The sequence below is a fragment of the Porites lutea genome, chromosome 10 (genome assembly GCF_958299795.1).
Source record: "Porites lutea chromosome 10, jaPorLute2.1, whole genome shotgun sequence".
In the NCBI taxonomy this organism is placed as follows: domain Eukaryota; kingdom Metazoa; phylum Cnidaria; class Anthozoa; order Scleractinia; family Poritidae; genus Porites; species Porites lutea.
Window position 1 is genome coordinate 27984856 of NC_133210.1, and position 10127 is coordinate 27994982.

The window sequence follows — 10127 nt, forward strand, 5'->3', positions numbered from 1 at the left end:
AATTAATAGATAGAAGACAAAGTTTAGTAGCTGGTTACTGTCAGGGAGCTGTTGTGATTCTCATATACAATGAATTAGTAATCTCTTATTCACCTGTAACAAAACTTGTGCTTGGGCAAGCTTGCTCGACCCTTCCAGATATAGATGGACCTTGAAATACAACAACAAATAATTAGCCATTTCACCAGTGTCTCGTTCACAACTTATGTCGTTAAATGAATTGGCTTTTTGGAGACAATGAACTGGATCAAATGCTTTTTGTCTTGCTGTAGGAGATTCATGAATCTTTTAATAAATCTTCAAAATAAACAATTTTTTGAATTTTCCTCAGCTGTTTGTAATTTTAATATAATTTAACAATGAGTACCGGCATCTTTATACCATTTACAAAATCTGTACATGACACACCATACCATGGTTGCGCTCATGAAACAAACTCAAGTTGAAGTTCAAGTTTTAAGTGTTTATTGGCGACATTATAAACAGCAGCTGGAACTTGAGTTGCAGGGACCACGTCCCCTGCTCTTTATGAACTAACAGTGTGTGGGTTCTTTATTGTCTAATGGAATTTTTATATACATGTATGATGGTTATTATGATTTACAAGTACTGTCCTTAATGGCCAGAAGACTAGAAAGTCTAACCATTTGCAGCTGTCATAAAAAAAGTAGCACTTTCTTCACAGTTACGTATATTTAGCTTCCCAGCTCGCACTTATTATTTCTCTTATATTATAAAGTTATAACCAGCTAGCAAAAATTTCAGTTATAAAAAAGTTAAAAATGTAATTTCATCACGAGCTAAATAAAGAATCATTAATTATTACAATTACAAATTATGAATATGGCGGGATGGGCAGCCTTGGCGGAGTAACATTTATATGTAAATGTCTTTGAAGACTGCATCAGTAAAGCAAGTGTGAAAGGGTGTTACCCCACAAAGAGAGGTTTAGGGAGGAGGCACCAATAGAGGGCTAGCTGTCCAAAGCTGTTAGTGATGTTTGTGGTTGAGTGCTTAAAATAATTCTTATTTTTTGTAACTGGCCTCGAGGATTAACGCAACTTAAAAATACCTTAGCAAAATTCTAACAGAAAAATTGAATGAGAAAAAGAATTTGATGCTTGAAGTATCAATTCATACTTCTTTGCTACTTATTTCTGAAATAAATATAAACAACTGTGACAATAAAGATCATCTTGTATTGCAATATAACAAACGATAAAAGTCATTTTCATATTCAAGCAAGCGTTTTTAATCTACTGTATGTCTGGTACCATTTCTGCTTTATTGATATAATAGTACCTGGTGACTCCTCCTTGGTGGCCGTAGAGCTAGAGGGCTGTTTCCCTGCTGACAGGTCTGTGAGTTAAACAAAATAGAATTAAAAATTGAAGTGAGACATTTAAAACAACAGTTATTCTAAAGCATTTGGGGATGTTCATCAATATGTCAGTTTTTTTACTGCTCACATTTTAGTTTCTGGGTCTGAATAATAAAGATTTTACAACAAAAAGCACTGAGCAGCTTGTCTTGGGACTGAAAGTTTTACTGAATTGTGGGTGATACTGACATTTTAATTCACTAAATGATGTCTGGTCGCAGTGTGCACAATTTTAGACAATAAATTTATGTTTTAAATTTGGTTATGCAGGATTTCAGCTGCACACTGAGTTGATTCTGAAAGGGATCTCGTGAGCAGTTGCAGTTCAAAAACATTTTCAAAACAGGAAAAAAAACAAAACAAAATATTTCCTGGGCCTTTCCAACCAATCAGAGGGTAGAGTTCTAGAATGATCTAATACTAGAACATAAAGCCACTTGAGCAGAGAGCTTACTAGTTAGAGTTCAAGGCTGTCACTATGGTTTCAACTTTCAGAGCAGGGAATAGAACATCCCGGAAATTCTTTCGGTCCTACTTTCCTTTTATTTCCTATGAATGTAACCAAGGGTCATGCTCATAGCAGCCAGGGGAAATCCACACCTCCCAGCCCTTAGTGACAGCCCTGTAAAGTTGGTCACTAGTGTCCTCAGGGCGTGGTGGGGGAAGGCAGGGGAGAAGGATATACTACCCTATTAAACAACTGTGGTGCTCATCAAATAAAAAATTCGAAAAGTATCCCCAGAAGGTATCGGAATCTTGCTTTGTAAGCATGGAAGAAATTCATTTTTTTAAGATCTATAAGAGGTACCAAAAAGAGGAGGAGATACTTCCCTGCTGTGAACCTTGAAGAATTAATAGGTAGAAGACAAAGTTTAGTAGCTGGTTACTGTCAGGGAGCTGTTGTGATTCTCACATACAATGAATTAGTAATCTCTTATTCACCTGTAACAGAACTTGTGCTTGGGGCAGCTTGCTCAACCCTTCCAGATGGACCTTGAAATACAACAACAAATAATTTGTCATTTCATCAGTGTCTTGTTCACAACTATGTTGTTAAATGAATTGCTTTTTTGGAGACAATGAACTGGATCAAATGCTTTTTGTCTTGCTGTAGGAGATTCATGAATCTTTCAATAAATCTTCAAAATAAACCATTTTTTGAATTTTCCAGATGCCAGCTGTTTGTAATTTTAATATAATTAAACAATGAGTACCTGCATCTTTATACCAATGACAAAATGTGTACATGACATACCATATCATGGTTGCACTCATGAAACAAACTCAAGTTCAAGCTCAAGTTTAGTGTTTACTGGCGACATTATAAACAGCAGGAACTTGAGTTGCAGGGACCACATCCCCTGCTCTTTATAAACTAACAGTGTGTGGGTTCTTTAATGTCTCACGGAATTTTTATATACATGTATGATGGTTACAGGGTTTGAGCTAGGATTTGATCACTGGGGGACAATTTGTCCCCTTGGCTAAAATTCAGGGGGACATTTTTATTTTTAGGGGGACAGAAATCTGTACACCCTTCTGCTGATGCAAAGAGGTTTGTCTCAGTTAGATTTCCGACAAAAATAGCTGAACATCGCCTGAGACCTTTTCATAGCGCAACCACGTGTGATGTCGTGATTTTTTCGGTTTCCTTCGATCCTCGTCCGTTTCTCCCTGATTAATACACTGTTCTTCTTCTGTATCATTTTTCCCTGATTCACTCTGGCTTTGATTTGAAGTGAAAAAGCTTTCTAATGTTCGAACACGTTTTCGATGTGACATGTTAACGATTGCCAGGCGCGTTCACCATGCTTGGTTAGAGCATGAAACGTATGTGTTCAGTAGAGCATGACTGAAACGTGACTTTAGAATGCTAAAATATACTTTCCATGTTGTGTTTTAGCTTGCAATTTCTGTACTGAACTAAATCTCTTCGTGTGTGCTTCCTTTTGAGTTTTTTCCCAAAATTTTGAAGGGGACAAATTGTCCCCTTGGCCGCTTTTTTAAGGGACAATTTCAATTGCAGTGCGGGATTGGCGCAATGGCGCGGCCTGGCTCAAACCCTGTGGTTATTATGATTTACAAGTATTGTCCTTAATGGCCAGAAGACTAGAAAGTCTAACTATTTGCGGCTGTCATAAAAAAAGTATCACTTTCTTCACAGTTACGTATATTTAGCTTCCCAGCTCACACTTATTATTTCTCTTATATTATAAAGTTATAACCTAGCACAAATTTCAGTTATAAAAGAGTTAAAAATGTAATTTCACTGTGAGCTAAACAGAGAATCATTAATTATTACAATTACAAATTATGAATATGGCGGGATGGGCAGTAACATTTATATGTAAATGTCTTTGAAGAGTGCATCAGTAAAGTAAGTGTGAAAGGGTGTTACCCCACAAAGAGAGGTTCAGGGAGGAGACACCAATAGAGGGCTAGCTGTCCAAAGCTGTTAGTGATGTTTGTGGTTGAGTGCTTAAAATAATTCTTATTTTTTATAACTGGCCTCGAGGATTAACGCAACTTAAAAATACCTTAGCAAAATTCTAACAGAAAAATTGAATGAGAAAAAGAATTTGATGCTTGAAGTATCAATTCATACTTCTTTGCTACTTATTTCTGAAATAAATATAAACAACTGTGACAATAAAGATCATCTTGTATTGCAATATAACAAACGATAAAAGTCATTTTCATATTCAAGCAAGCGTTTTTAATCTACTGTATGTCTGGTACCATTTCTGCTTTATTGATATAATAGTACCTGGTGACTCCTCCTTGGTGGCCGTAGAGCTAGAGGGCTGTTTCCCTGCTGACAGGTCTGTGAGTTAAACAAAATAGAATTAAAAATTGAAGTGAGACATTTAAAACAACAGTTATTCTAAAGCATTTGGGGATGTTCATCAATATGTCAGTTTTTTTACTGCTCACATTTTAGTTTCTGGGTCTGAATAATAAAGTTTTTACAACAAAAAGCACTGAGCAGCTTGTCTTGGGACTGAAAGTTTTACTGAATTGTGGGTGATACTGACATTTTAATTCACTAAAATTTAGTGAATTAAAATGATGTCTGGTCTGAATTAATGATGTCTGGTCGCAGTGTGCACAATTTTAGACAATAAATTTATGTTTTAAACTTGGTTATGCAGGATTTCAGCTGCACACTGAGTTGATTCTGAAAGGGATCTAGTAAGCAGTTGCAGTTCAAAAACATTTTCAAAACAGGAAAAAAAACAAAACAAAATATTTTCTGGGCCTTTCCAACCAATCAGAGGGTAGAGTTCTAGAATGATCTAATACTAGAACATAAAGCCACTAGAGCAGAGAGCTTACTAGTTAGAGTTCAAGGCTGTCACTATGGTTGCAAGTTTCAGAGCAGGGAATAGAACATCCCGGAAATTCTTTCGGTCCTATTTTCCTTTTATTTCCTATGAATGTAACCAAGGGTCATGCTCATAGCAGCCATGGGAAATCCACACCTCCCGGCCCTTAGTGACAGCCCTGTAAAGTTGGTCACTAGTGTCCTCAGGGCGTGGTGGGGGAAGGCAGGGGAGAAGGATATACTACCCTATTAAACAGCTGAGGTGCTACTCAAATAAAAAATTCAAAAAGTATCCCCAGAAGGTATTGGAATCTTGCTTTGTAAGCATGGAAGAAATTCATTTTTTTAAGATCTATAAGAGGTACCAAAAACAGGAGGAGATACTTCCCAGCTGTGAACCTTGTAGAATTAATAGATAGAAGACAAAGTTTAGTAGCTGGTTACTGTCAAGGAGCTGTTGTGATTCTCACATACAATGAATTAGTAATCTCTTATTCACCTGTAACAGAACTTGTGCTTGGGCCAGCTTTCTCACCCCTTCCAGATGAACCTTAAAATACAACAACAAATAATTAGTCATTTCATCAGTGTCTTGTTCACAATTTATGTTGTTAAATGAATTGCTTTTTTGGAGACAATGAACTGGATCAAATGCTTTTTGTCTTGCTGTAGGAGATTCATGAATCTTTTAATAAATCTTCAAAATAAACCATTTTTTGAATTTTTCTCAGCTGTTTGCAATTTTAATATAATTTAACAATGAGTACAGGCATCTTTATACCAAATGACAAAATGTGTAAATGACATACCATATCATGGTTGCACTCATGAAACAAACTCAAGTTCAAGCTCAAGTTTAGTGTTTACTGACGACATTATAAACAGCAGGAACTTGAGTTGCAGGGACCACATCCCCTGGTCTTTATGAACTAACAGTGTGTGGGTTCTTTAATGTGTCACGGAATGTTTATATACATGTATGATGGTTATTATGATTTACAAGTATTGTCCTTGATGGCCAGAAGACTAGAAAGTCTAGCCGTTTGCAGCTGTCATAAAAAAGGTAGCACTTTCTTCACAGTTACGTTTATTTAAAGATCCTGATCTTACAGCTGTACAACCTGTAGCTTGACAGACCAATTTCCCAATTGAGCTACAGAGTAACTGGGCAGTGGATCAGCTCCCCTAAGGCAGGGCTCGAAATTGCGACCGATACGGTCGCATTGGCGACTTAATTTTTCTTATTTGCGACTAGAAAAATGAGAGTAGTCTCAAATTTGCGACTAGGTTTTGCCTTAACTGATACGATATAAAAGGACTAGCACTTGAATTTTTGCTTAAATAAATTTAAGAATAAAAAGATTCATTGAAGTAGCGTCTTATAATTTTGTTACAATCTGAAGGTTTACCGTAATTTACCTCGAATGCATACACGCAACGATATTCCTTCAACAGCACGCCATTTTCAGCGGGTTCTGTAAACATGTACATTGCAGGCTCATATTTCGTTTTGATTTGCCGCTGACAGTCGTTAGTCACTGAGCAAGATCGAAGGAACAGAAACAAGCAGAAAAACTGGAGTCAATAACTTTCGTTGGTAAAAAATGAGTACTTAAGGCTTCATTGTTACTTCGTTTGACAGTAACGGTTAGTTAAAAAAAAAAAAATTTACACGTAAAATAAATCGGTTCCAAGTGGGTTGCGAATCTACGTATACATGAAAATGAGGTTTAGCAAACAAAGATGGCGGAATGTCTGCATGGCACGTATCGTTGTATTGAATGATTCAGTCCTTCAGGGTTCTTTGAATAATCACTGTGGTAACACCCCTGATACTTCAGATATAAAGCTTAATATATAAAAGAATTCGTTACTTGTTTTGTCATCGGTGGAAAACCTGCAAAAGGTAAAACTAAAGGAATTTAGTTACGTAACGTAACCTATAACCATGTCGGATGTCCGCCCAGTACAAATGTTATTGCTATTTTGCAGAGATTGGAGGCATTTAAGAACTGCAGTTTCCTGCTGTAATATCTGTTCATGATTTGGAAATGTATCGCTTTGACTAATAAGACACTAATAATAAATAAACAGACAAAATAAAAAAATAAATAACAGACACTAATTTATGTGCCTTAACGCAGGTTCAACTTGATCGTTTAGATGAACTGGTGTTGTCCGAGATGCTAAACGTTCTGTACTATTAAGTCTCGAAATGACATGAAAGCTGTTGAAAGAATGAAAATTAAAGCGTTAATCATTTAAAAGCCTACTTATTTCTTGATTAAATGGCCTCAATTAATTTCGCGACTAACATTTTCAAAGTTGCGACCAAATTTTCGTAAGTAGTCGCAAATTTGCGACCAGACATTTTTTTTAATTTCGAGCCCTGTAAGGGGAAAGAAACACTCCACCTCAGAATTCCAAAGACCCACTGAAAGACCCTTGTAGGTATTAATTACTTGGAATTGTTCTTAATCTCCAAAAATATCTACAAGAAACATGAATGTCAACATATTATTTTACAACTTTCTTTACCTTGGTTTTTTGGTTTCCCAGATGGTTTCTGGAATGGCTTTGCAGCACTTCTTTTCACCTGTTTCCAAAGAGTATCTTCTTTCTTCTTAGATCGATCTTTATCCATTCTACAATTAGACTAAGATTAAAATTTATGCATTAGAAAATAGTAGTTTAGTGAGGCCAACTGATACACTTCTCCATGCTGCTCACCAAGTTTATTTTAAAAATTTCCAATATTTTGCTGTTCCCTACAACGAGTATCTCTACTTCATTTTTAATGTCAGCAAACTAGCGGTCGTGGTCCAAAATCTCCAAATTATAACTTTCCCTGCCAGCAAATCACCAGGATACTTTTGAGGACTTCAGTAACACAAGAAAGCCTTTCCTTCTACTTGTATAACACATCACATAAGGTTCCATTCATTAGGTATATTGCAGGGCAGGGGGGGTGGGGGGGGGCAGCAGAGGATATTTTTTAAAAGGGCAAATTTTTTTAAGATCGGGCCCCCAATTCATAGAGAATTTTCAGACAGCCCCCCTTCTTGACCAAAAGAAAAAATGGCAAACTCCCCCCCCCCCCCCAACCAAGTTTTGACGAGAAAAGTAAAATATAGGCAATTATGGTGAAATGGTGGACAGATTAATGTTTAAATAGAAAACTTAAAACAAAAGGTAACCAAAGGTTCACCGATTTTTGTGAAATAAAAATACAGTCGACTCTCTATAACTTGAACCTTGCACTAACTCGAACCAAAATCGATTTCCCCTGGATTTCCCTCATACATTCACTGTAATTTTACCCTCGGTAACTCAAACCCTCGATAACTCGAACTCTCGATAACTTGAACTCCCGCTAACTCGAACCAATTTTCGTTTCCCCTCAGGTCATTTTCTATATAATTTTACACTCGATAACTCAAACCATGTTTTGAGCCCTTAAAAAGTTGGGAAAAAAGCTGTCTAATGGCATCTGAAACATTGAATTTTGGATTTCCTATTGACATGTTGTAGGAGTATAGTTTACTAGTGGAGGCTGATGTTAATTGTCACAGGCTAAGGTGAAGCAGCTTAATTTTCTTCTCAAAACAGTAAAACGCATGCTCTATTTAGGCTATGTTTTGTTACGTTACATTCTGATTTATAATCTAAAAGTATCTTTCAATTTTCACTTGACAATTCTACAATTAAATGTGATTACATGTAAAATGTTCACAGTGCAGTAAAAACTGTGCCATAAAAACTTCACAAAGACAGTTGCAATGTGTTTTCAAGCATTAAATTTGTACAGTTTAATAACATTCATCAGCAAATGTTAAACCAGTGAAACGTTTTTCAAGTTCTGTATGCTATTTGTGCCATCAAGCACTTCAAGACATTCCAATGTGAACTTTTTTGCATAAGAATACTAACTATAAAATACTTTGTATGGCTGTTATGTTAGCTTATAGAGCTCTAGTTCAGTCCATTCATTAGTCTTGATTTCAGTGGCTACTGCTAAACACAGAAATACTGGCAATTTTCCAGTTAAAGAAAGATTGAACTTTTCATTGAAATTTTGTAGTTGTTGTTGACTCGAAAGCAATTATAGCTTTTCAATAAAAACACTTAAATGTTATATTAATAGTTAAAGTCCTATAAAGAGTGTATTTATCAAGCAAATTAGCTAGCAAACTTTCTTTAGCATAGAGTAATTAAGGTAGTCTTCTTTTATAGAAAAAATCCACAAAACAATGCTTCCTAATTTTAATAAACGGAGAAAAACAAATTAGCAACCCCCCTTTCTTCTGTCAAAAATTTTGGTAAACCCCCCTTGTCCCTTGCCAAAAAATTTGAGATCCCCCCCAAAAATAATCTCCCTCCCTTCCCCCTGTGGTATACATAATGAATGCAGCCTAAAAGAGGATTCAGACTGTAGAGGAATACCATTATAGATAAGTGTTGTAAGGGAATACCTTTGTTCAGTAAAATGAAATTCTGTCAGTCCTTCACTCTAAGGCGTGCCAACTGTCTCGGTTAACCAGTGTAACTGAAATAAATGGCAAAAAGTAATACTTTAAGACAAAAACAGAAATGAAGTCAAGATAGTTTTCCACAGAGTTCCATACATTTTATTGTGTATAAAATGTTTTGACACTATTCATAAACTGTTTTAGTGAAATTAAGTATGAGATTGTTAAATGCATATAAATGTATGGGGTTGTATGGAAGTATTACCCAAATGAACTTGTCAAGACACTGGGTAGAGAATCGCTAATGTATGAAATGACAGACGTCTGTCATGAATTTTTAGAGGGTAACTTAGGGGCCCGGGGGGGGGGGGGGGCACTTGGGTATTTTTTGGGTGGGTATGTGCTGCCCGGGACTCCAAATTGGCACCCCATTCTAGAAAAAATTTCCCCTAAAATTGATACCCCGTTCTAGAAATGGGCTAATTTTTTATACCCCGTTCTAGAATTCGCCCTAAAACTGATACCCCGTTCTAGAAATGGGCCAATTTTCTATACTCCGTTCTAGGGTGCAACAAAGAGAACAACGGTTTGCTTGTTAACGCATTGAATCTTATTTTTAAAAGCAATCTGTCCTTGAATAATTTCAAATGGCTACTTACAAAAGTGGAGCTTTCGTGCGTTCGAAATATTATACCCCGTTCTCGAAAACGCCTCCGAAATGGATACCCCGTTCTAAATCAGGAGCTTCAAAATCACGACCCCTTTGGGCGGCACATACCCGTATAGGTAATGTATGGGAGTACCCCCCCCGGGGCTTAGGGGAGCAGGGATTTGGTTTGTGAGAGAGAAGAATGTGTTTATCATACTGCTGATAAAAAGCCAATTCTTTAGTCTCAAGACAACTGTTTTTGCTTTGTAATTTCATCTTTAATTGAACATGATAACTCTCCTG

General features: G+C 36.4%; 1 protein-coding gene across 1 annotated transcript in view; it reads right to left on the minus strand.

Moving 5' to 3' along the window:
- The window catches only part of LOC140949512 (uncharacterized), a 188174-nt gene that overhangs the window by 175829 nt on the left and 2218 nt on the right, over positions 1-10127 (minus strand). The window contains exons 5-10 of the mRNA XM_073398673.1: positions 9179-9252; positions 7245-7351; positions 5206-5256; positions 4149-4205; positions 2324-2374; positions 1303-1359 (exon numbers count right to left, since the gene is read on the minus strand). Coding sequence (XP_073254774.1) covers positions 1303-1359; positions 2324-2374; positions 4149-4205; positions 5206-5256; positions 7245-7350 — 322 coding nt within the window. The 5' untranslated portion in view covers position 7351; positions 9179-9252. The remainder of the gene's footprint in view (positions 1-1302; positions 1360-2323; positions 2375-4148; positions 4206-5205; positions 5257-7244; positions 7352-9178; positions 9253-10127) is intronic.